The sequence below is a fragment of the Tachypleus tridentatus genome, chromosome 4 (assembly GCF_004210375.1).
Source record: "Tachypleus tridentatus isolate NWPU-2018 chromosome 4, ASM421037v1, whole genome shotgun sequence".
Classification (NCBI taxonomy): Eukaryota; Metazoa; Arthropoda; class Merostomata; order Xiphosura; family Limulidae; genus Tachypleus; species Tachypleus tridentatus.
Genome location: NC_134828.1, coordinates 49,125,785 through 49,152,958, shown reverse-complemented (window position 1 = coordinate 49,152,958; position 27,174 = coordinate 49,125,785). Strand labels below are relative to the sequence as shown.

Below are 27,174 nucleotides of genomic sequence, written 5' to 3'. Positions count from 1 at the left end.
TTTCATTTGATATTTTCAGTGAAATACTGGTAAAAAACGTTTTCTGCATGTAAATATAAACTTAAGTGCAAGTTGATGTTTTCAGGACCTATGAATTCCTGGTTGTTACATATTCTGGACATTTGCAGTGTTACTTGGTCAGGTAAGTGTTTGAAGCATAGTCATAGTTAATTAATATAATAAAATATGTTACAGTTACATAATTAGGCTGGTAACAGTATTATTTCAACTATAAAATAAATTTCGTTTATGAATGCACAAAACTGAAAAGACTGTTTAGAATTTTTTAAATCTTCTTTACTAGATGATTCATAAGAGTAAAACCTTATTGATAATTAACTCATGAACCTGCTAATCAAGCAGTAGATTGTAAAATATTAATGTGTAATTCATTTTAAACCTTGACTTATTGTGTAACTCACCTATGGATGAGTATAGTCATTTAGTAACTAGCTAGTAAATCTTTAAAGGGCTAAAAGGTTGTGAAAAATGTAACATATACTGAGTTGTTAAATGTTTCTTTATCAATTGATTCATCTTCAAATCAATAAAATCATTTTGTGGTATTCTCAGGAAACTAGACCCAACAGCTTAGTTAGAAAGACTACACAAGGAAGAGGCTCTGAAGCTTTGTGCACATAGTACGATTGAATCAAACATGGCTTATAAGTAGAAATTAAGCATGCTATTGACTTTTTAAATAAAAAAAATCTTTGTTGCTTATTAAAAAAATAGTAGTAAAGAGAAGTGCTTCTTTATAAACACAAGATGAATTCTGACAACTTTAATAGACAAGCACCATGGTAAATTTGAATATGAATATGAAGTAACTTTATTTAGGACAAGCTAAGGTACCCATCCTATATCTTGGGGCATAAAGATTGAACATAAGGCTTGAATTATTAAATGAAATCAAGAAATTATTCACATGCATAATTTACTTCACATGTGGTTTACTTTAGAACTACTTTACTTTCACACCTACTTTATTCACATTACAGAAATGGTGTTACAGTTACTGTATTTTGCTTTAATTTTGTTTATTGCTTTTACTAATCATTCTATACAGTCTCAGTGTTTTTTGACACCATGAGTACTTCTTGATATACCACATTAGAATAAGAAGTTCTCTCTCCTTCCTGGTCCAAAATAAGGTGATATCTTTATGATCCTACACTTGAACACCTAACATGGAGTTGGCCATGTGAAAAGCAAGAGGTTTTCATATGTAGCCCTTTAATTTTAAGGGTTTGATCTTATGCTTTGGATGTTATTTTTCCTTACAAAAATGCTAATGTCTAATATCTTTAATGAAATAATTAAAAATTGAAAGCAAAAACATTTTAGGAATAATAATTGGTCCAAGACTATAGAGTCATTAACTAAACAAACATATTTTTGCTGTAGACAGGGCCTACAGTGTATGGGACTGAGTGGTAACTGCCCTTTGATATGACACTTGATTCAATGTATCATTGCACTAGGATTGGTTGAGATTGGTTCAAAGACCACATAGTAGTTCATGGACAAACAAATAATTTTATTTTTACTTTTTTAAGTATAGATCATGTTCAATCTTAAGTCTGTTAGAACTTTTCAGAATGCTGTGGTGTCTGTGTCATATTGGAAGTGCCGTTAATTGAAGATAGATATTAGAGTGTAAAACTTGTCTTATTTTGCACATTACCAGTATGCTGAACTGGCTGCTGAGAAGCACTCAATAAATTATCCAGTTAGTAGACCATGTGCCAGCTTAGACATATTATTGGGCTTTCATGTTTCTGCAAAGTGGAAGACATGTTATCCAGGCAGGTTAAGGAGATTAAATTTGTGCAAATTCTGTACACATATGATGGTTAAATAAGTACAGATATGTATACTGAAATTTTCTAAAGTTTATCTGAATGAATGTATGTTCAGTTTCTAAGTTATGAAAGAGTTAGAGCTGTGATACTTGCTAAGGCACATAGTAGTTCATGGACAAACAAATAATTTTATTTTTACTTTTTTAAGTATAGATCATGTTCAATCTTAAGTCTGTTAGAACTTTTCAGAATGCTGTGGTGTCTGTGTCATATTGGAAGTGCCATTAATTGAAGATAGATATTAGAGTGTAAAACACATAGTTTAAACATTTGTATTTTAAGGTATTTTTCCATAAGTTAGTAAAAAAATATTTTGTGTTTATCTAGTAGATTTGTTAAGTCATTGTCAGCATATTATAGAAGACTTAATATAATAGTTTCATAAGCTTTCCTCTCAAATTGAAAATTGGAATTGCTGCTGAACTTTGTCATTTTTTGTTACAAGTATATGTTGGTTAATATGTCACGTTGAGATAAAAATTAGCATGTATTAATACCTACATGTCATTATCCCTTTATAGTGTAGGTCATACCCAAGTGAAAAAGTGCTGTGAAGCTTAGTACATATCAGTAAAAGCTGCAAATTAATTTTCCTTTTCCTTTGAATATGTAAAGTGAAAATAAACACTAAAATAGATCATCTGAGAATATGAGGCAATGTACTATGCCTTTGTTCTAACTTAAAAGTATAACATGGATGCAATTCTTCTGTCCTTTATTGTATGAAGGCACAATCCTTTTATATCTCTCTCTTTTTTTTTTTAGTCAAGATACTGTTTGTTTGTGCAATATGCATAAATCTGATCCTTCCCTGTTCCAACATCCAGTTATTTGTAGCAACAAAGAATACAGCTAGTATAGTATAAGCCTTGTAAACACATGTATGAGTCTTTTCCTTGCAGTTGATGATGTTTTTATTCTATGAAGTATGTGTATTGTTTGACTATCTTGTTTTTGTTGACCTTAAAACTGACATGTTGGCTCCAGTATTACCTGAGAGTATCATGGACTAGGCTATTAAGTGATATTTTATGTAATTTTTTTCCATAATAATAGCCCAACAGATGGTTATCAGACAAGTCACAAGTTTTCCTTTCATAAAACATTTTCTCGAGGAATTTCGGCAATTACATATCATCCACACCATGACTTGCTGTTTGTTAGTGGTACTTACACAGGTGTGTCATTGCTGAAGAAAGAAGCTCGATGTTGGGAATATGGTATAGTTGCTTGGAGACTTCTGTCTGACTTTCCTCATTACAAGATGGTTACTTCTTCAGAGGATGAAATGGTACTTTTGCTCCTAATGATAAATTTTAAAAATTTATACATTTAGGTTATATAAAATGACATTTTTGGAAAATAAAATATGCATAAAGTATAGTTTGTTTATTGAACATAAATATATCTGTACTTCTTCTACTGAACAAAGTAAGGACTGGTATGGGTACCAAACAAAAAAAGTATCTTACTATGCACTAAACAAGACAAGCTCTTGTGTGGTTACTGAACAAGAAAATATTTGTATGTATTTAACCCTCTCACTATGAGCAATATTTTCTATACACATCACAAGGTTTTAGTGATTTGCATTTAAAATTTAACAATACTTTATCATAATATACAAATAAATTTCACATTAAAATGCAGCTAATATTCCCATTTATGATATCATGTACATTTTACATTTCTAATTTTATAAGATGATGTTGAAAATAATCTTCATTTTTTCCCAGTTTGAGAATTGTGACATTTGTTTATCCCTTCTTTCAGCTTCACGCAGAATGTAATCTTATTTGGTTACAGAGCCATAAGTTATAAAATAATACCCCTCTTGCCACACCCTCTTGTCTCATTCTGTTTTTCTTAAATTGTCAGAAGTTCCTCTCATATTTCATTTTATATTTTTCAAAACATACTACCACCACTGACACTATAGCTATTTTTCAGTCTTCAGGGTTACCACTGTTTGCCTGCCTTAGCATTGAGAACACTTGCTCCAGTTTTTTAAATCCTACTTGAATGCTTTAGGCAAATTCTGAATTGCACATTTCTCTGCCATCTTCAGTGCACCCTCTGTCTAGTTACTGTTTTTAAGCACCTCATCTTGATAATGTAATTAATTTTTCTCAGTAAAGCATTCTGCACAGGTTTCTATCAATAGAAGTGTTGTGATTATTTACTGTTTACATTGTGAACTTGAATGAGGTTGGCATTTCTTCAATTATCTCTTCATTTATATTTATACATTATTTAACCAAAGAAAAAGTAAAATTTATTGATTGATATGGATTCCTGAGTTAATGTGTCTTGTCAACAAGGTCTCTTCTCTTCCACCTCTATCTACCAGAGGTCAAAAACCAGGAGAATGGGTATTTTTTAGTCAAGACTGTTTGTGACATGATCTATTGCAAGATGGAGACATGTGTGGCCTAAGGGTGTTTGTCTGGGAGGTTCGCAGGTGACTTTTGCAAATGACCTGGAAATGACTGGTGAGAATTTAAGTTTTATTGGCTTTTTCTACTAGGTCAGCCTCAATAGAGAATCACTTTGATCAGCCATTTCCTTTTCTTCAGTTGATTACTTGAATTTGTGAGGTTTTGGGAATGTCTCCTATTGCATTTGACAATCCTTGTTAGCAGAAAGGATGACAAGTAAGTACTTGGTTTTTCATTCTCCTCCTGATATTGCTTTTTATGCTGGGAGATTTGTCATTCAGTTAAGCAGCAGGATAGCTATGCCTTGTACTGCATGTTTATTGGATCAGCATACTTTGATTTATCATTATAAGAAGGAGGCTTATTTAGATTATCAATGGATGGACCACCTTTTTTGACCTTTGAGCAAGATTAGGAGTGATGAACTTAATTGCAGATCACTTGTCTCAGCCCAGCTTTTTCTGATGGAGTGGATGCTGTGTTATGAGGTGTTTCAATGGATTTTCTCTCAGTATGGGTCCCCAATGGCTGATGCCTTTGTGGTTCTCTGAAATTCTAAACTTCAGTTGTTTTTGTGTCCAGTACCTCATTTTCAAGCATTGGCAGTAGATGCATTTACTCAGAACTGGACAGGTTTACATCTGTATACCTTTCCCCCACTTTGGCTATTGCCTTGGGTTCTGACTATGATTTGTTCTACTCCTGTCCCATGCTCTTGGTTTCACCTTATTGGACAGGTCAAGCATGATTTCTCTGTAAGTCTCTGTTGAGAAAACCTCGATCAGGCATTCTTTACCCATATCATGGAAAACTGAATCTTCATGCTGGTAGGTGTGATCCTTTTTCCAACATAATGATTTAACTTCTAAGGTTTCTTTGATTTTAACTAAATCTTTCCGAGCCAACCATAATCATTTATCAGTGGAAATGAAATAATTATTATCAGTAGTGTATTAAAAGGAATTTAAACCCTCTTCATCCTAAAGTATCTATCATATCCCATTCTCTAACATGGGTAATTGTAGAAGGGTTTTGCTTTATTTATGGTGGCTTTTATATAAGGCATCATTATCCACTAGTGTTAAGTATTTTAAATATTGGAACATTTTTTTAAATCCCATTTCTATCAGATCGACTATAATCCTCTTGTGTTCTTTTTCCCAAATGATCCTTTCAATTACCATATTTGCATTTTACAGTTGTTTAATATGCATTGTCTCATCCTCCTTTTGAGCCCTTAGTTTCATGTTCTTTATTTCACATTTTGCATAAGTTGTGCTTTTTGTTGTTGATCTGTGGACATGTGCACATGACTCTTTATCATTCCATATTTGTCCTACTTTACCCCAATAAGTCTTTTTGTCCCAAGACTCTGGCAGTCAAGGAAGGAGAAAGATCCTTTTCACCAATCTATTTGCCAACCATTTCTCACCTTTCTGAAGTGTTATACAGTTAGTATTAACTCATTTTGAGGAACTAGAAACCAATTGTTCATTGATTGAGATCCTTTTATTTTTTTAGCTTATCTCCTACTACTCTCACAAGGTGGCTTTGCAAATTGATTTGAATAGCCTATAATGATTTATTATTACAGGAGAGGAATTGTTTGCATGTCATATCTCACCAGATTCATCATATATCTATACCATTAGCTGCCAATTTGAATTGCCCTCTAAAAGACATTGTCCATGCTGGTACATGGACTACTCCTAATACTTTCCTGTCTCATTACATACATGATCTGGTGGTTTCCTCTTCTGAGGGTTTTTTACTACATCTGTTAGTATTTAACCAGGGGTGAGTATATTCTTCAATCATATAATCATTTATTTCCATGATCACTTTATTTTTCACTGGATTTTGTTCTATAGCAAGTGTTGCCCAGGCAGGTATGCCTTTTCCTCTAAATTCTGTACTACCAACCATTTTTCCTGTATTTACTACAGGTTGCAACAGGTTCTGTTGAAATAGCTGTTTCATAAAACCATTTAGATGCCTACAAAATGGTATTAAATTATTATGGACCTTCACTCATGGACAATCATGAGTAAAGCTAAAGGGGGTCCTGCCATCCCTGCTGATCTTCATGTTGAACAAATCAGGATTGGTTTGCTTTTAGAAATGAAGGAAACTTGGTTACCTATTGCACTGCTTCTGAGGAGGCCTCAATGCATTTTATTCCCCACAGACTCTACTAGTGGAGATTGGGAGTCCATACCACTCCTAATTTGCAGTCATTGGGGTGGGAGACTGAAGGATTTCTCCCAGTGTTTGAGTGTGTTTCTCCACTCTTGGAGAAGAGGGTGAAACTGGGGGCCTTCCTACTAGGCTTCCTGATGTTTTTCCCAGATATCGGTATAAGTGGGGCCAGCCTCTGCAGAAGCCTACTTGTAATTCCGGTTCAGGTTTTACAGGAAACTATCCAGTTGGAGAGTACATGGCCATTCTTTTTGATCAATATTGATTTAGTATATTGTTTGGTATATTCTAATTCTGAATGTGAAGTGGTTTCATCCTAGGTCCTTGGTTGAGCACAGGTTCCATGTCCTTTCCATAATATAAGCAGGATACTCCTTGTCCGCATAGTTGGGGAGTGAGGTTGAATGTTCATAATTCAAGAACAGATGTGCTCTGTTCCTTTGGTTGAGTACTGCATACACAATTCCATCATTTGAAGTCTGTTGGACTTCTTCAGGTAAAAGAAAAGGTCTTGGTTACTTTGTCATCATGATTCTGGTGGGATGAAGTGCATCATTCTATTGTTACAGGTTGGGATCCAACTAAAGTGTGTGTGTGTGTATATATATATTCAAGCCATAAACCAAAACACATTGACATGAAATTGAAAAAAAAAAATTTATTAAAATAGGTTGCACATTTAAAAAAAAAAAAATGGGGATTCTAGCGTACAAGCTACAAAGTGGGATTATAAAATGTATCGTAGGTTTTGAATGTAACTGCAAAAGTATGACCCATATTGTGGTAGGGTTACTTCATCTATCAGTCTTAACCTCCAATTCAATAGTTTCACATAAGAAAATTAGAAATTAGGAGAGCGAGATGTGGATGCTCAAACCCACAACGTCCCACATCTGTATCACCCTTTACTTCCTGCAGACAGCCATGGGAAAATGACTGCTCTCCCTAGTTAGAATTAGAAAAAGATAAAGCTAAAAAGATGGAAAAAGAAAATGAGAAGAAATACAAAATAAAACTTAGGTATTACCATTGAAATATATTACATGAAATATAGATACCAGAACCCATTAATTTCACACTGGCCCCTTCACCATCTCAATGTGGAATTTAACTATAGTGTCAGTGGATGGTAAGTATGTTTTTGAAGTTAACATTTTCCTAAACTGAAGATGTAAAGCCAAGAAAAATGTATTATATTTTGTTGTTTGCATTTCATGGAGTTCCCTATTTTGCATCATATTCAAACTTTATTCCCACTAGGAACATCAGTGAGTTTAGCGATAACAATAGTGCCATTTTTAAAGCCCATAAACCCATCCTGTATATGTATTATTGTGTTACATTCCAAATTTAATTAAACCTTTTTACTACAAATGTATTTTAATTAACTTATTATTATCAAGTACAATATAATCTAAAGTTTTATTCCATTATTTCAAAAATAATCATCGTAATTAGTAATTAAAACTGCAGTTTTTGCTGTCACATGATATGCTTACAGTTAAAGTTCTTAACTTTTATAAGAGCTCTTATACAGGAAACTGTAAGTACCTAATACAGACTGTCAGCAAAAGTGGTCAAAGTATTGGTTCCTGCTGTCTCTCATTAGTTGAAGAAAACTCCCAAGAATTTCTCCCTGTTTGAAATAGTATTTGAATATTTTTGAGTTTAAGGTTAGCCATACTAACTTGCAAAGTCAAATGCTAGGTAGCAAATTAAAGATGAATGGCATGATTCTAACCAATACAAAGAGCAGATTTCCCATAATCCTGTAATAGTGTGTGGATCTATAGCATGAGATACAAAAGAAGCTTTGTATATTCTCTCAAAGGCTACATATTTATTGGCAATTGTTTCTCAAATTACAGGTATTAGTTTGGTAGACACTTAGATTGCATATAGATTTTATGTTTATGGCAAAATAATTATGTATTACTTGTTTTAAAATGCATATTTGAAAGGTTTATGATTTTTATACTTTTAATTTGTGGTAACTTGTGAAAATGTCTGAGCAAAATGGTGTGAGTAGTGAAGGAATTTATGCATAAACTTCACTCTGTTATAATGGTAGAGCACCATAGGGACATGCTGGCATACTAGCATCAGGAATGAAAGAATTGGAAAGAAAAAGTGAAAATAAACTACTGTTAAAAACTGAAGGTGTGAACTTATCCATGTTAAAATAAGCAAATTTTGAAACACTTCTACAGATAGTCAAAGAGTGTGTATATATATTTCTGCTGCTTAATTTCAAATGTTTAATTGCACTGTACATTGATGATAATATTAGTTAGTGATATAACAGAGAAAATGAAAGATAAAATACACAGTTACCTCAAAAAACTTTTGATATTCATTTAGGAGGTTCTAGGGATTATGCAACTTTAAATATGAAAACTGTAGGACAGGAAATAATATTTTATGCTCAAAAAGAAAAATCACACTGCTAAACTGTTCAGAGTTCAAGTGCAAATAATGAGATTGAGTAATGAACGTTTTTATTATAATTGGTAGAAAAAAGTCAAAATTAAATAACTTGTTTTTCCAAATCTATGTACTTATAGGCCTTTCTATGTCATATTTAAAAGAATTTCATCTACTAAGTTCATTTTTCTAAAGAACTTTCATGAGAGTTACATACCTTCTTACAATGTAAATAGATCATTGTCATGGGTTAAATCCACCACCTCATAATTTCCCTGGCTCCCTGATCCCATTGTCGTTTTTAGTTTGTATCACAGTTTGTGCTGCCATGAGGAACACTCCCTCATACAGTTATTTCACAGTGTCTTCATTAAGTATCCAAAATAAATAAATGTTTCACAAGTACACATTCACACTGGCTAATGACAGACTTATGGGTGTGTTGCACAATATAAAACAAATATTTGGCTAAGCTTTCTCATGAGCTCAGTTGCCACTTTAAAATAAACACTTGCTTCAACTAAATTTTTTTTATGAACTAAGTTATAGGCTTGCAGACATGTTGCAAAGTATTAGTTATGAAATGCTAACAAAGGGTGACCATTGAACACATCTGTGAAGAACAATTCTCATTGTATTAAACATTGTCTGCATGTGAGAGAGAAGTGAGAGGATTCACACATTAGATGATAATAACATATTTATGGATGTGAAAGTATCCACAAAGTACTAACAATGTTGCAGCAATTGTCATATGGTCAAGGTGTTTGTACAAGATAGAATAGACAAGAGGAGAAATTGTTTACAAGGGTAACCTTTTCCATAAATTTTTACATCATTTGACATCCAGTCCAGGATTGCTGGTCATCAATCATTAAAAGAGACAAGTCTGTTGTAATTGCTGGATCAATCACCTTATGGTCTACTGATGTAAATTTTAATGGATTATACAGGGTGATCAGAAAGTCACTGTGCAGTTTTTTAATAATATTTTATTACATTTCAAGCCAGCAACTGATAGCGGAGTTTAGAAACAAAATAAGGATCCAAGCCTGTATTGATGCCAACAGGGGTCACTTTCAACATTGTTTATAATTGTCATTCATATTTACCTCCTGTATTGTACATTGAAACATGTCTGTTAATAAATATATAAGTGCACAGTGACACTTTGAACACCTTGTATAACAACACCAAACAAAAATTGATATCTCTGGACCATATGTAGATGGTTGTCCCTGACATCAGAATGTTTCAGCCTTGATATTGCTCCCAAGAGATCTAGGTCTTTCAGTTGTTCCAGTTCTTCAGTTAAGTTTCATTAATACAGTATAGGCCTTCATATCTTCATATTTATAAATATTAATAAAGTACATATTTCATGTTTAGAATGGGACTCTGTCATTTATTCCTTGCTTTACTTGTAAGTTTCTTTGAATTAGTTGAATTGTGTACTTACTTCCAGATACATATCCTGGGTTTTTAAATTCATCAGTTGTAATTAGTGTCTTACTGCCCTAAATGACACTCTCATTCTCACAATAGAGCAACCTGTCACATTCATTATCTGGCTGTTTTACATTGTACAGGTTACTGTCTTCCACCTGTTGCCATCTTGAGCTCCAAAGTATCTCTGTCAGTGGGTGGGTTCTACTTTTCTTCTTCACAGGGACCTTTCTCACATGTATTGATTTCGCTCAGTGGCAAGTGTTGTCATATCAGGTATACTTATACTTAAACCTGCACTGTAACATTATTCAAGTCAATTAATGTTCACAGTTGAGGTGGGCTGTCCTGCAAGATCACTTGTAGGTTTTTCCTTGCAGTCTTTTGTGATATAAATATGTATACCCTGAACAGTACACATGGAAGAACACGAGTTAAATAGAAGGGGATTGCTGCCTATCCCTGCTGCTCCCTTGTTTGGTTGTATTAGGAACAGTTTGTTTTTCAAAATAAGGTTTTGCAGTCACCTGTTGCATTCTCCAGTTCTGCATCCATCTGAATTTTACAATGCATACTCTTCATTCTTTCAGTAGGGAACAGGAGTCCTTACCATTTACTAGATCCTAACTGCTGGAGTGGTTGTCCATGGATGTTTTCTGCTGAGAGTGTGGTCAGTTCCACTCAGTTGAGAGTAGAGTGGTGATGTTCTGCTGGTGTAGATGGTGCATAGATACTCCTCCTACTACAGACCTGATGTACTATTCCAGATGCCACCTGGTCATGGACTGGATGATTTCTTCCACAATGCAGTTCACCTTTCTGCCCACCCTTCTTATCAGTGTTGTGCAGATGTCTGTTCCAAGAAGATACTAGCAATGTTTGAAGTTGGACCAGTCACGTAATTCCTCACATGTGAGTGACTCAATTACCCTCCTTCTACTGTAGACTTGGAGAATTCATTTCCAGTGCTGGACTGGAATTGAACTTCCACATTGCTCTACACCTTCATACTGTTGTCTAGATGTTGATTCTTCCTGTGATTCCATCCTTATTGAAATGCATCAGTTTCACAAAATACAAAGATAAAGATAGTCACTAAACTGTGAGAGAAAGGCATGACTTATTGTTTGCATAACATGAATAATCCATACGTAAAATTAAATGGAAATAAAATCTTGATAAACTATCATGGTGATACGTATTTTTTGCCCTTGTTTTTCATGTTATAACTTATGTTTATGGTGACTACTTTCACTCTAAAAAAAAAAAAGTCTATAATGCTCTTCAACAACTTAGGCATTAGTGTCAGTGCATTTAACAAGTTAATGTAAAAAATTGTGTAGCCTGCCTGTTACTTATTTGATTCCTTCTCTTAAACAATAACTGTTTTATATAGATTATTTCTATCCTCCTCTTATCAGACTTGTTTGTAAACTTGTTATATTTGAGTGATGTCTGGCTATATAAGGCCAGTGCAGTTCATTTAGGTACCAAGATCATTTTGTGAAAAGAATCCCCTGGTGTGAAAATTTACAATGCCAAAATCTGGAGTTAAAGTTTTATTATCCACACCAGCCATCTTGAGAATACAATTTTGAGTTAATATTTCAATTATATGTATATTGTGTATTTTACAAGAGTTACATTAATAAACTTGCAAGTTTTAGAAGTTCTTTTTATTATTTATGTCTAGTATATATTTATTTGTACTACATAAAAAAGATTTGCTTTGTTTTACAATGTGGTTGGTTTGGTTTATTTTTCCTTCACACAGAGATAGTTTGAATTTCTACAATTTAATTTATACAGCTAATTATATATGATTAATTATTTTTTCAATTTTACAATAGGCATTGAATAAGCTTGGTTTTCTTCAAAACTTTTCCCTTAGAAGATTTTGGGGGCAACATGTGAGTTTTTGTTTGTTTTTCATCTTGATTTTTACTTTTTTTTTAATGATTGGCTGTTTAAAAATTGATATTTTCTCTGGTACCAGTTTTTGGCAATAACTTGGTTTGTTATATTTCAGGACTGTGTTTATAAGCTCAGCATTTCACCAGATAGTAGCTTATTAGCAGCAGTTTATACTTCTGGGATCCTTGCACTATGGCACTTACCTTCTCTTAGATTAAAAGGAATGTGGGAAGTAGAGAACCAGGTATGATTTTAATAATATATCATTTGCTTATCCTTTAGTATCTTAAACCATGGCTGACCAACTTCTGGCCTTATAAATATTTAAGTCTGTAAATTAAGAAAATACCATCTTTTTTACTTTTTTAAGAAGCAAAGTATTATGCACATTAAAATTATCGATCATTAGCTCTTACTGTACAGGTTGTTCATTAGTAATTCAGCCTGCAAGTGGGTTGTTGTATTGCTGTATGAATCTCATTGGTTTGAAGTTCGACAATCCTTTCTTAATCAGAGTAGCTGCTGAATAATTCAGAAGTATAAATTATTAGCACAAATGCTGCATATTCTTCAACACATATATAAATATAGTTTCATTAGTTGATTAAAAGCTAATCAGAAATACTATACATTTACTGTGTATGCTGTTGAAATGCTGTAGCTTTGTAGTACCATGTTATCAGAACATGGAAAATCTCTTTCTGGCATCAATGGTTTTGTTATTGTGAAAAGACGCACAGATTTATTTTAATACATATTTAATTTTTAATATATATATGTATATATGTTTTTACTGAAAACACTGAAGTGTTTTTTTAATTCTCAAATATTTATTTAAGGTGTTAGCTTAACATGCAAGCTAAGAAATTATTCAAAAAATGTTTAAAGCTTATATTGATGTATTTTAGGATGGGTCTTTGTGGTAAAAACAAAAGTAAATAAATTCAAACATAATCACAGAAACCATATGAGTTATTTAAACTTTACTTTTACAGCCAGATTATGATAAGGTGAACCCTTACTATCTTATTCCTGGGAAAAAGAAAAAAGCTGAATTGTTACTAACCAATCCATTTATGTATCATATATTGGACATCAACTGGTGGTCAGAAAAGGTAAGATATATACTTTAAGATAGTAATTTTGTATGTCCAGAAAGTCATTTACTCTTTTTGTAAACAACAATTAAGTTTGGCATTCAAGTACAGAAGATTTATTTTAGCTAAAATTGTGCTTTAACTGCTTTCCTCAATTCTTAATGATGCCACTATACCAATTTTCTTTTAAATCAAGTTTCTTCAAAGTACAGTGATATCAGTGTTGTTACCACTAATCTTTACAGCTTTCCATTGAATAGCTGATTTTTTTTGGGTTTATGATTCTTAAGCTTCAATGCTAAATATGTATGTTAGTACATAATGCATAAGGGTTGATTACAATACCAAATGTGTCATAAAGACCCTCTTTTTTTGTTTAAATAAATTTGCTGGCTCCTATTTGTGGTTATTCATATAATTTATTTTGACCAATAAAATTGTTAATTTACAAGGATCAAGATTATATTTAAAAATATTTTAATTTTGTGGACTGCAAATGTTTCCAAAACAACATTTTGCTGTTTATAATGTGGAAACACATCAGCATCCATTATTTAGCTTCAGCTATTATGTAATTGCTTTGTTTTATTAATTTGTTTTAAATTAAGGACAAGTTTTATTATTATTTATTTTATTTTTTTATATTTTTGCATATATTTGTATATTTTTCACTAAGTTCTTCATGCTGCATGACAAATGCTACCAAAATGGTACTTCAGTTGTTAGATTAACCTCTCAGCCATTTTTACAACTTATATTTATGGTTATCTGCTAAAGGAATCTGTAACACAAGCCAAACAACAGCTTCCCCTCTCTCAAGTTATAGAGTTGTGTTAGAGTACCTTTGTCAGTGCAAAGTGCAGGCAGTATGAGACCATCCCTAATTTTTAATCACTTGCCAATTTTTAACACCGAGTCCTCCGTGTAAATAAAAAGTGATTGTGCTGTTAGTATTAAAAAGCAGTGTTCAAAACTGTTAACACTATAGAAAAGACCTACTACTTGCCATCTGTTTAACATTATAGCAAACAAACCTAAAGCTAATTTGGTAGTAAATGTTCAGTTTAAAATTGCATAATCTAAGCATATTGATTCAAGTTGACTGTCATATTCTTAAAGTGACTCAATTCTAATTGGAAAATTTCTGATAAATTAAGAAGAGTATTAATTGAGCATCAAATACAAAATAAAATTCCAAGAGCTTAGACTTCAATTGCTTTTACACTGTAGTGACCTTTTCAGATTTTTTAATATGGTTCCTTAGCTCTACTTACATATAACTTCCTGATTCTGTGCTACCCTCTATAAGCACAATTTTCAATTGTCTTTAACCTTGAAACTCCCACTTAAAATTCCTCATTTCTGCATGATATCACTGAATAATGTATGCAACAATTCTTCACTGATGTGAGATACCTTCTTAATGGAGCTGACTCATTCCATACTGATTTTTCAGTTATTACTTGTTGATTTGGCACTTTATGCATAAAAAGGTGTTTAGTTTGTAAATTTTTCAGATATACGTGTTGTTTGGTGGTATGAAAACAGGAACTATTGGATATTCATTTTCCAATAATTTCTGCACCTGCAGATTTTATGCCCTTTTTCCTTCAATGTCTTTAATTTATGGGTGTCATTAACTTCTACTTTGACTGATGTGAGACAGTACACTGATGTTCATATTAAAATAACAACAAAAATGTTATTGGGTTTGTCTTTGTTGCAGAGGTGATGGCTTTTGTGCAGCAGAAGATGGGGTCTTTTGTGTATCTTGTGGCTCTGAAACACCTCCTTATATGCTTCCTATTCATAGCAGAATTCATAATAGAGCTGCCAAACAATATTATTTCTTCAGACTTGGAGGTCAGTTTCTTTGTCTTCTGTTTGATTTTCTTAAGTTTAAACGTTTTTCATTTTTTTCTTACTCTCTATCCGTTAATGTTTTTTTTTCTTCTTTCTATGGTAAATTACCATTTCAGCAAGGAGTTTTTGGAAGATACTTGTTCATTTATCTTCTCTATTGTGGTGTGTATATATATCTTCCTCAGCTTTATTACTTTGTATATAGTTGATATGTTGCTGAAATGTTTACTTGAGTGATTTAGCCTTTGTTTTAATCATAATTTTCATGTGGATTCTTTCCTCTGCCAGTGTGATTTTCATGTGCTGAGATTATACACCAATGTTCTTCCTTATTCTTGTTGATTTTTGTCTTTCCCTTTCTCCTTCTTTACATCTTTCTGTCTCGTATTGCTCCATTTCCTTTCCTCTCTTTGTTTCCACCTGTCCTTCCACTGCTTATAGACTTCAGCAACATCAGGCTAAGTGGTGACTATTCTATAGGTTCAGAGACAGTAGAGGCCTGTTTAGTTCAGTTTGTGGACCTTTGAAACCTCTTTGTGACTAACTGTTGAGTATTTGGAGTTCTGATAGAGGGCTTTACCTTTATTTTGTATTTCTTTCTCCACTGTTTCCTGCTCCTGTTACTTTTCTTCTGAGGAATATTGTTTCATATTGATGTTTGTCCTTGGCAGTGTTAAACCTACTGGCTGAAGATGCTATGAAATAGGTTTCTCATCCTTTCCCAGGATTTTATTCCTATCTTTATGATGTTATCATGAAAACAGGGTACTGATATTCAGTCACAGATATTTGACATCTAAATCAGCTTCTTGACCTACCTCAGTTTATCATGAAGATTTTTCTCACTTACAGTTGTCTTGTGCTTCAAGTTTTTGTTTTTAACAAGGTGGGTGTCACAAATGCTTATTGTCACTTTTGTCTCTGTCCCAACAAGCCTCCTACGACCAAACTTTTCTTCAGAAGGTGAGTTTTCGTGATTGGTTTGGAAAACTCTTATCTTACACCTGCTAGATATCTTATTCATTTGAGTGTGTTTTTCAGTTCGCATCTCATCTAAGCAAGGCACATCCTTCTTTTTTTCTTTTGAAGAACACAGGGAGATTGGTTTTTGATGCTTTATATCCTCTGCTTCTCCCCCTGAAGATGAGATTTTCTCTCTTTTAGGGACTTGGACTTCCATGGAATCCCTTATCCTCTTGAGTCGTGCACAATCTACAGAACTTGTTTTGGATCCATTGTCATCCTTCATTCTTCTTCTTTGTTTCTTGGTCACTGAATATACTTGGTTACTCAGTAAATCAACTTCTAGAGAAGGTGTTACTCTTCCATCCTCCCATGTGAATTTCCATCTTTGGAGATTTCAGATCCCCAGATAAATCAACTTTTCATATTGATCTATTGGAACCTTAGCTTTGAAATGCTTTTTTCTTACAGTGGTGTTTGACCATCCAATTATAAAGTTGTCTCCTTTATCAATTGTCAGCAAGGCATTTGGTCTCACTCTGCCTTTTCAGACACTTGACCTTCTCTTCTTGGTCCATTTCCTGCAAGTTCAACCAATGGCTTGTCATATTCCAGGTGTCCTGAATTTTGAGACCCCCAAAATATTTTGCACACAGTGTTCCTTCAAACCTCAGGTTTTAACTCTTTCAACATGGGGTAAGTCTATATGACTGACCACATGATCTCTTTATACTCATGAAAACTTTTTGAAGACTTAATGCTTTTAATTTTCAATATTTGACAGTATTTCAATGTTATAAGTCTTTAACATACAAGAAATTATGTTTTTTGGTAAGTATTTCTAATAAAATAAAGATTTGTCTGTAAATATCTTGTGTATTTTTTTAATGGTGTGTGCAAAGTAATCTTTATGTTAAAATTAAAAATACTTTCCCTGATCTCAAAAATATGAGACTTCCTCCATGTAATTTGTAAAACTTTTTTCAGTAAAACATGATGGTTTATAAATTTTATTTCTTTTCTACCCTAACTCAAAATGGTAATGGTAAATTTGACCAACCTCCTAACCATGAAGAAAAAAATTGAAGTAAATCTAAATTAACAATTTATTCTTGCTATAATGACTTTGGATTGTAATATAAAACTACCTTTGTTTATCCTAATTATCTCTAAGTTTGTAACAGTGTACATCTATTTATAGTTAAATTTTAATTTGAAATATACCCAAAATGAGATAATGTGCTCATTACTGCATGATAAAATATTTTTACATTTTAGTTGCTTTTGTAATTATATATAAAGAATAAACATAAAACAAAAAGAGAAGTACTTTTTTCTTGCTTTTGGTTGTCAAAGAGAGTTAACTCTATTTTTTTTTAGTACTCACAGTATTGCAATTAATAATTTTTATTTAGTTAAATAATGCTTTGAACAATATAAACTAATAACGTGCAAGAAACAGACAAATACCATTACTTATATAAAACTTTCTGGCTTTCTAACTCTGCTACAAAAGTCGTTACAAATGCATCCAAGCTAGTAGTTAACTTTTCCATGGAAATGATATTAGCATTCTGAGTGAAAATGACATTTAACCATTCAGAACATAACGTTATACAACATGTCATTTGATAGATAAAAACCTTGAATTTCTATTGATTATAGATAATGTATAGTTAAATGTAAGTGTGAAAATTATGAAAAAGAGGATGTGACAGGTGGGTGTGGCAAGACAGGTCTCATTTTCTATTTGATAGCTTTGTAATCAAACAAAATTGAAGACTGTAACAAACGTGTTTTTTTCTGATCAATGACAATTTTATAGAGAGTACTTTACATGTAATTTCATACTTTTTCAAGGAGTGGTGCATAAAACAGTGATAATGACATGCTAAGAGGAAATGTGTCGTGTGTCACACAAGGGAAAATTCAGAATTTTAAAAAATATTCCCTTATAATAATTAAAGCTTAAAACTTGTATACTATTAAAATATGGATTATTATCTAAGATTTTATGCTGTTTTGATTGGAAAAACATAAATAAAAAGTAGTTTCATAAGATGTTGATGCAAAAACTTTGTGTCATGTGCAGTAAAAAATACCCAGATGGATAAGGTCAAAAGGCTTTGCTCTTATTTGGGTACTTCTCCTGTTGATGCATTTGCCACTTACCTAAACACCAAATGTAATAATTCCAGTCTCCTGTTCCACATCTGTTATCTTGCTGTGGTTGCATTCTTTCATGACTTGTCCAATTATTTCTTTATGTTTGCCCCTATATTCATTTCTTTCTTTATGTTCTCTCCCTTATGTCTTGAGGTGGATTTTCAGTTGTGGTGAGGAAACCTTCCTTGTATTTTCAGTTTACTTTCTGTGGGATCTGAACATCAAACTATGTGTTTGCCATGTGTGGCAACCTGTGAAGGGTAGGAGAGGATCCTGGTGGTTGAGTTGCATCTGGAACACTGCAACACTTTGGACCTGATTCCTATAGACAGGTTTATTTGGGGTGTTGCCCCTGGATCATGTTGACTGGTCCTGTTGGATTAGGGTCAACTAAGTGCTAGTTTTTGGAATCCTCAGTGGATGTTATGGACATTATGACTGATGCTGGTGTTTGGGTATGATGGTAACAAATCCATGGCATTACTACATTGTTTTTGTTTGGAATTGTAGTGTGTCCCCCTCATAGGATTCCATAGTGTGTGAGGTCAATGGGCTCTTAGTCTTTTTCTTATAGATCCTCCACCTCCAAATAAAAAACAATTAATTGGAAGTGAACCACGTATGGAGAACTCTGTTTCATGTTCACTACCCAAGTTGAATTCTGTACTTTGTTTCCTAATTTTACATTTCTTGACTGAGAACGTCTTAGGGCAAATGCCTCTCTCTCTGTTTTTTTTTCTTTCTTTCCAGAAAGGATTAGAGGGGCTTGCTGACTCTCCCAAGTTAGTCAAGAAGTTATGTTCTGAAGACATCTTGGTTGAAATATCTATGCCACATCACTGCAAACTCCCCCTTAGGTTACTCCCATTTATACTTTGAACTTCTCACATCCTCATACCAGAGTTGGTTTCTCCAGTCATGGAGTTTTTGTTGTGCAGTTCATCTCTACTGTCAAGGAAGGAATTATACTGCTGACTAGTATTCTAATTTTTGACATTTACATATCTATGTTTACCTGCCTCTGTCAAGACAGGTTATCCTAATTATAAGGTTTGGCCATATATTACAAACCTTCTCAGATCTTTCTGCTGTCAAAAGTTTGGACATTCTAAACATCTTGTATGTATCATGGTCCTTGCCACCAGAATGAGCACATGTCAAAAAACCACAAGTGTCAACGGGACTCTCACTGTATCAATTATTATGGTTCCCATTTTTCTCATTTTCGATTTTGTTGTTAGTGGGTGGAGGAGAAAGAGGTACAACATTTACAAACTGTAAACCCCATTTCTTATCTAGAGGCTTAGAGGTTGTTTTCTCTCACTCAATCTTGAATGTGTGCTGCTTCACTGCTCCTGTGGGAGTGCAGAAAAATCTTTTCAGGTTTCCATCAGTCTTTCTCTTACCATCTGAAGAGTCTTTTGCACTCTGTGGATAAAAGAGAAGACAAGTCAATGTCTGCTCCTGTTTCTGTCCCCACCATTGCATCTAGTGTTTGTTTAGGTCCATCGTATATGGCTCCAAAAGGCAGAATGATTATTTGTTCACACCTTTAGTCACTGGAGTTTGCTTTCACTGACAGAGACCAACCCAGTCAACCCAGGGCAGGTTCCATGGAAGTCAATAAGACCTCCTACTAAAGAAAAAATGATGACATTGCAAGCAGAAGAGTTTTTCACCCTGTTCTTTTATGTATGAATAAAAATGGATAATTTGATACAGTGGAACTGTTGAGGTTTTCATTCTAATTTGAATGACGCTAAAGTCTTGATCAATTCTTATCATCCCATGAGCATCTCCTTACAGGAAACATTCCTGAAACTTGATCATACTGTCACATGTTGGCACTTTTCTTTACACCAGAATTATAGGTTATGTGGTGGACAAGTTCATGGAGGGGTGGCATTACTGCCAGACCAGCATGCACCCACTTTGTCTGTGTCACTTGATGTATCCTTGAAGGTCATAGCCATTCATGCCTCCTTGGGTTATACCATCACTCTTTATCTGTCTTCTGGAGAGATTTGTGATCATTCAGACCTTGATGCTGTTATAAAATAGTGGCCATCTCCCCTTTTCCTCTAAATGACTTTAATGGACAGAATTCCTTTTGGGTTGATACTGATATTGATGGGAAGGATTGTTCTGTGGTGTGTATGCTCTCGAATAACAAGCTGTCTTTCATCAGCAATAGTTCTTTTACCTATTTTCAAACACCTAGTTAGTCTTTTAATGCTATTAATCTATCCACTTCTCCTATTTATTTCTCTTGTTTTCTTGGAGGGTTGATGGTGATCCATGTAGCAATGATTATTTTCTTGTCACTTTGAGGGAAATTGCTTGTGGTCCATGCTACCTGACCCAAGTGCAATGGTGGATGCTAGACCAGGCTGACTAGCTTTCTTTCAACTATCTCTTGGAAGTCAATCCTGTTGGTGTTAGTCTTCCATCTGTTCCCCTCAGTGTGGATTCCTGTACGTGGTGAGGGGACCTCCCAGGGAAGGTTCTGTTCTATCTGGTTACCTTCTCTGGGATCTAAACATCCACCCACGTGTTTGCAGTGCGTGGCGACCCGTGAAGGGGAGGAGAGGATCCTGGTGGTTGAGGGGTCCAACCCTAACACACCACTTTGGCCTCGAATTCCTGTAGACGGGCGGCCTTTGGGTGGCCCCCCTTGGGTCAATCGGCTGGTCCACTTGGGCTAGAGTCAACCAAGTACCAGTGTTGGAAGTTCTCAACGGGTGTTGTGGACATTGTGCCTGATGCTGGTGTTTGGGTATAGTGCTCACGAAACCCTGGCCTTGCTGCATTGTCCTTGCGTGACTTTGTAGTGCGTCCCCTTGTAGGGCTCCATGGTGGGTGGGGTCAGTGGGTACCGAAATTTTTTCTTTTTCCTATGGATCCTCTAAAAAATTTAAATAAAATTGTAAAAAAACAGTCAATGGGTAAGCGACCACGTCTTGAATACTCAGAACAGCAATCTTCAACATCAGTAACACACGTACCTCATTTTCTTATATTACATTCTCTTTCGGAAAAACCTTTAGGGCAAATGTCCCCTTTTTTTATTCAAAAGGGACTAGAGGGACTTACTGGCTCTCCAAAATCAGTAAAGAAACTTCGATCTGGTGACATATTGGTTGAAACATCCACATCCCAACACAGTGAACTCCTCTTGAAATCAAAGGCAATTGGGGATATACCTATTGAGGTTACACCCCATGCTACCATGAATTCTTCACGAGGAGTTATTGTTGAAAGGGATTTGAAGAACGTCCCCGAGTCAGAGTTTCTCGCTGGTCTCTCCACTCAAGGAGTTTCTGCAGTGAGGTGCATCTCCACTCGCAAAGATGGAATTACACTGCCAACAAATACCCTCGTTTTAACATTTACTTCACCACATGCACCTGCCACCATCAAGGCAGGTTATCTCATTTGCAGGGTTCGTCTATACATACCAAACCCTCTTCGATGTTTCCAATGTCAGAGATTCGGCCACTCAAAGACATCCTGTCGTGGTTCCCTGACATGTGCTCGTTGTGGAGGCAAGGACCACGATGCCTATGACTGTGACATGAACCCACATTGCGTAAACTGCAATGGTTCTCACCCCTCTTACTTTCATTCTTGCCCAAAATGGTTGGAGGAAAAAGAGGTGCAGCATTTGAAAATGACACATAACATTAGTTATCCTGAGGCTCGGAAATTGCTGTCCACAACTCCATCTCGGACATATGCTGCTGCACTTCATTCCACAACTACAGTGTAAGTGCAGACAGATCTCTCTGTGCCTCCAAGAGAATCGTTTTCAAAACAAATGAAAAGCCTTTTGACCTCCGTGGTCAAAACCTTCGTTCGCGTCCTCAGTCACTGGATTCCCCTTCCAATAACAAAAACCTGCCCACCCGACACAGAACAGGATCCATGGAGGTTGATAGACCTCCTCCGACTAAAGACAGTAAAGAAAAAAGACGTGGTCGTAAACCGAAGGGTTCTCCAGCCACTTCACCTACCCGTTCTTAAAAATGGCCACCTTGATACAATGGAACTGTCGAGGTTTACGTTCTAATCTGGATGATATCAAAACGCTGATTGCTTCCTACCATCCTGTTTGTCTTTCTTTACAAGAAACATTTCTCAAAACTGCTGATACTGTCTCCATTTGGCAGTTTTCTCTGTACAGAAATGACAGGTTGTGTGATGGTCGAGTACATGGAGGGGTGGCACTGTTTGTTGATCAACACGTACCCACCCTGTCTTTGTCACTCAACACACCCTTGGAGGCTGTAGCCATCCGTGTTTCCTTGGGTCATACCATCACTGTTTGTTCTCTGTACCTGTCCCCTGGAAAGACATGATAAATCAGATCTTGATGCTCTCGTTGAACAATTGCCACCTCCATTTCTAATCCTAGGGGATTTTAATGGACATCATCCCCTCTGGGAAGTGCTATTATTGATGGGAGGGGCCGATCTGTAGAGCGGATGCTCTCTGATCACAATCTTTCTCTTTTCAATACTGGTTCTTCCATTTACTTTCATGCACCTAGTCAGTCCTTTACCGCTATTGATCTCTCAGTTTGCTCCCCTTCATTATTCTCCCATTTTTCATGGAGGGTTGACAGTAATCCACTAGGCAGTGATCATTTTCCGATCCTTTTGAGAGAGACTGGCCGTGGTCGATGCCACCCTACCCGCGTGCCCGGTGGAAGCTGGATCAGGCAGACTGGTCCACTTTCACTGCTCTCGCAGAACTTGATCCTGCCATCGTAAATCAGCCATCAATAGACGACTGTGTAGCAGCGGTAACTGACTGTATTCAACATGCAACTGCTCAGTGTATTCCTAAAACCTCGACACGTTTTCCACGATATCCTCGTCCGTGGTGGAATCCTGCTTGCCACTTAGCACGGAAGGCTCAAAAGCGGGCCTGGGATACTTTTCGTAGATATCCCACACTTTCAAACCTGGTTGCTTTCCAACGGGCCCGTGCACATGCTAGGTGGATAAGACGTCACAGCCAGAAGGAATCTTGGATTAAGTTCACAACCAGTATATCTTCTACCACCAGTTCCAAGATCATATGGGACAGGATTCAAAGGTTAATGGACACTACAATTCTATCCCCCTCTCGATCTTACTCTCTGATGGTCAGGAGGTGACTGATGTTCGGAACATCGCTAACACTCTAGGTGAAAGCTTTTGCTGGGTATCTAGCACTTCTGCTTGTTCCTCCACCTTCCTGGCCATCACGACTCGGGCAGAGCGATTACCTCTTTCCTTTCGAACTGACTGTTTCTTTGACTATAATTGTCCCTTTACCCTGATGGAACTAAAAATGGCCCTTCATCGGTCTGCCAGTACGTCTGTTGGACCTGATGATATTCATTATGACATGCTGCACCATCTATCTCATGCTTCTCTTGATGTCTTTCTGATTGTTTTCAACCGGATCTGGCAGGAGAATGTTTTTCCTGATACCTGGCACCAGGCTATTATTTTACCTTTCTCTAAGCCAGGGAAAGATCCCAAGATTCCTTCAAACTACCGTCCAATTGCTTTGATGAGCTGTCTCTGTAAGACATTAGAAAGGATGGTTAATGCTCGTCTTGTTTGGTTTCTTGAATCAAACAACCTCCTCTCGCCCACCCAGTGTGGGTTCCGTCGACAGCACTCCACCACAGACCACCTAATTCGTCTTGAAACATCTATCAGAGAAGCCTTTCTCAACCGCAACATCTTGTATCAATATTCTTTGACATAGAGAAGGCTTATGACACAACATGGAGGTATGGCATTTTGCAAGACCTCCATACATATGGGTTACGTGGCCATCTACCCATGTTTATTAAAAAATTTTTAATGGACAGGAGATTCCAAGTTCGTGTGGGTTCGACACTTTCCCGTTCTTTTGTACAGGAACTTGGAGTCTCTCAAGGCTGTGTATTGAGTGTTACACTCTTCAGTATAAAGATAAATGCCATCACTGAACAACTCCCTCTCACTGTTGCGAATGGGCTGTATGTCGACGACTTTCACATCTCATGTCAGTCATCAAACATGAGATATATTGAGCGGCAACTACAAACCGCCCTCAATTGTGTAATGGAAGTGGACTCTGGCGAGCGGCTTTAATTTCTCTCTCTCCAAAACTGTATGCCTGCACTTTTGCCGTCGGCGGGTATTCACCCTGATCCTGAACTTCATATCGGTGAAGTTTTGCTGCCAGTGGTCCCGGAGACCAAGTTCTTGGGGCTTATCTTTGATCGTAAACTGACCTTCATACCACACTTAAAGCAGCTTCGGGTCAAATGCACAAGAGCACTGAACATCCTCCGTGTTCTCACTTCTACCAGTTGGGGGGCAGATCGCTGTTCAATGTTAAAGGTATATCGTGCTCTTATTAGATCGAAACTCGATTATGGATCAATGGTGTATGGCTCTGCCAGACCCTCGGCCTTAAAGATGCTGGACCCCGTTCATCACCAAGGACTTTGACTCTGCACTGGGGCTTTCCGTACCTTTCCAGTTCAAAGTATATACATTGAATCTCATGAACCTTCTCTACACCTTCACCGTTTGCAACTATCTTTACAATATACTTCAAAAATTCAATCCTTACCAAAGCATCCCACCTGGAAATGTGTTTTCCTTCCTCGGTGGGCAGTACTTTTCAGAACAGACGATCTGTCATTGCTCGGTTTGGCCTTCGCATCCGGGAGCAATTGGATGAATTGGGTCTGTCCTTGGATAACATTGCAGATTCCACAGGTCGGCCCATCCCACCATGGCTTATTACAGCCCCCAAATGTGACCTTTCTTTCAGTCACCTAAAAAAAGGCAGATACTCCAGATTGGAAGTACCGTCTTTTATTCAATAAATATCTTTCAAACAATCATTCAGTTCCCATTTATACAGATGGTTCCAAATCAGGTAATTCAGTGGGCTCTGCTATGGTTTGCTATGGGTCAGTAGTTGCGTGCAGAATCCCTTCTACAGCTTCTGTGTTTACTGCTGAACTGTATGCCATATCTCTTGCCCTGGATCATATTGCAGCTGAGCAGTACTCCAACTGCACTATTTATACTGATTCGCTTAGTTCTGTACTTGCCTTGGAATCGCTACACGTTAGCTCACATCCTATTCTCGCTGATATTCGAAACCGACTGGCCCATTTCTCATTAGCAGCAACTTCAATCCAGTTTTTCTGGATACCAGGCCATGTTGGTATTCGCGGGAACGAGCTTGCAGACATGGCAGCTAAATATGTCTGCTTCAGCACCATCACTCCTATGCCTATTCCGTACATGGACTATGGTGTTGTCTTCAAGGCTCGGCTCTGTGCCAGCTGGCAGTTCACTTGGAATGAGCAACGTAACAACAAACTTTTTCAAATCAAACCCAAAATTGGACTTTGGCCATCTAGCTTCCGTAAAGTTCGGAAGAAGGAAGTTGTTCTCACTAGGCTACGCATTGGTCACAGTTTTTTAACTCATCATTTTCTTTTATCTGGAACTGATGCACCAATGTGTAGTTTGTGTAACACTCAAATCACTATCAGCCACGTTTTACTTTCTTGCCATCGTTACAATTCTCAACGACGGCAATATTTTAAACATATTTTTTCCCAGGGTCAATCTGTAACATTGGACAGAGTTATTGGTGATGGTGACTCTGTCCACCTTGATAATGTTTTTAATTTTTATATGGCCATTAACCTTTTTAATCTCATTTAAGTGTTGCATATTTCTTCATTACACCTTTTTAATTGTGGTTCCCTTTTCACAGTTTCATTCTCTCTAGTTCAATTTGACATCGAAAAATGGCCAGAACATTAAATAACTCGACACCAGGACTGGAAAGGCCAACTTCAGGTGACTAACGCTCCTGTTTGAACTATCCGTTTGAACTACTCGTTAGTCATCCTGGCGAGTTGTTATTATACTTTTGCTTCATATCATTTCACACTTTTACTACTTAACTTTTTAGTACTGGCCATATTGACTCATAACCCGGAACCAGGACTGGAAAGACCAACTTCAGGTGACTGACGGTGGTTTTTATACTTACCTGTTAGTCTTCCTGGCGGGTTACAATCATTAGCATTCTGCTACAGGTAGTTCTTTACAACTTTGTTGACTGGATGTCAACATTGGTTTTTACGCCATTTTCTGTTTTAATTGCCGTTTTGCTTTTATCTTCAATTACTTTTACAAATTTTACTCCATTTACTTGACTTTTATCTTTTTACTGGACATTTGGCTACTCATTATTACGATTCTGCGGAGTGTCTTTTAAAACTTTTATTCTTTTACATTTTGATAGTAGCTGCTATGACACATAACTCGGAACCAGGACTGGAAAGGCCAACTTCAGGTGATTGACGGTGGTTCTTGAACTTACCTGTTAATCTTCCTGGTGGGTTATGATCATTACCTTTTTGCTAGAGTAAATACCTTACAACTTCTTATACTCTGCCTTCTATCTTAACATTGTAGACTAGGTGTCAACATTGGTTTTATACTTTTTTGTTTTACCTTCATTTCCATTTATGTCTATTACTACATTTATTTATTTATTTTTATTTTTTTTTTACATTTTTACCGAATGTCTGGTGCAGATAGCCTCGCTGCTTTGTGCCATAAAACACTAAATCAATCAATCAATCAACTTCCATCTGTTAACAACTGCATGGAGGCAGTAACAGATAGCAGCTGTTTATTCTGTACCCAAAACCTCAAGGTGTTTCCCATAGTATCTTTGTCCATGGCCATCTTCCATGTGCCAGTAAGCACAGAA

At 35.9% G+C, this 27,174-nt stretch overlaps 1 protein-coding gene across 10 annotated transcripts in view; it reads left to right on the top strand.

Moving 5' to 3' along the window:
• Positions 1-27,174, top strand: part of LOC143249085 (NBAS subunit of NRZ tethering complex-like) — a 230,774-nt gene that overhangs the window by 35,019 nt on the left and 168,581 nt on the right. For all 10 annotated transcript variants that reach the window (XR_013027512.1, XR_013027511.1, XM_076498317.1 and 7 more), the window contains 5 exons: positions 86-142; positions 2,922-3,156; positions 12,223-12,282; positions 12,402-12,530; positions 13,282-13,401. Coding sequence is in view for 8 of the 10 variants with exons in the window: in XM_076498317.1 (XP_076354432.1) it covers positions 86-142; positions 2,922-3,156; positions 12,223-12,282; positions 12,402-12,530; positions 13,282-13,401 (601 nt within the window). In the remaining 2 variants the exon portion in view is untranslated. The remainder of the gene's footprint in view (positions 1-85; positions 143-2,921; positions 3,157-12,222; positions 12,283-12,401; positions 12,531-13,281; positions 13,402-27,174) is intronic.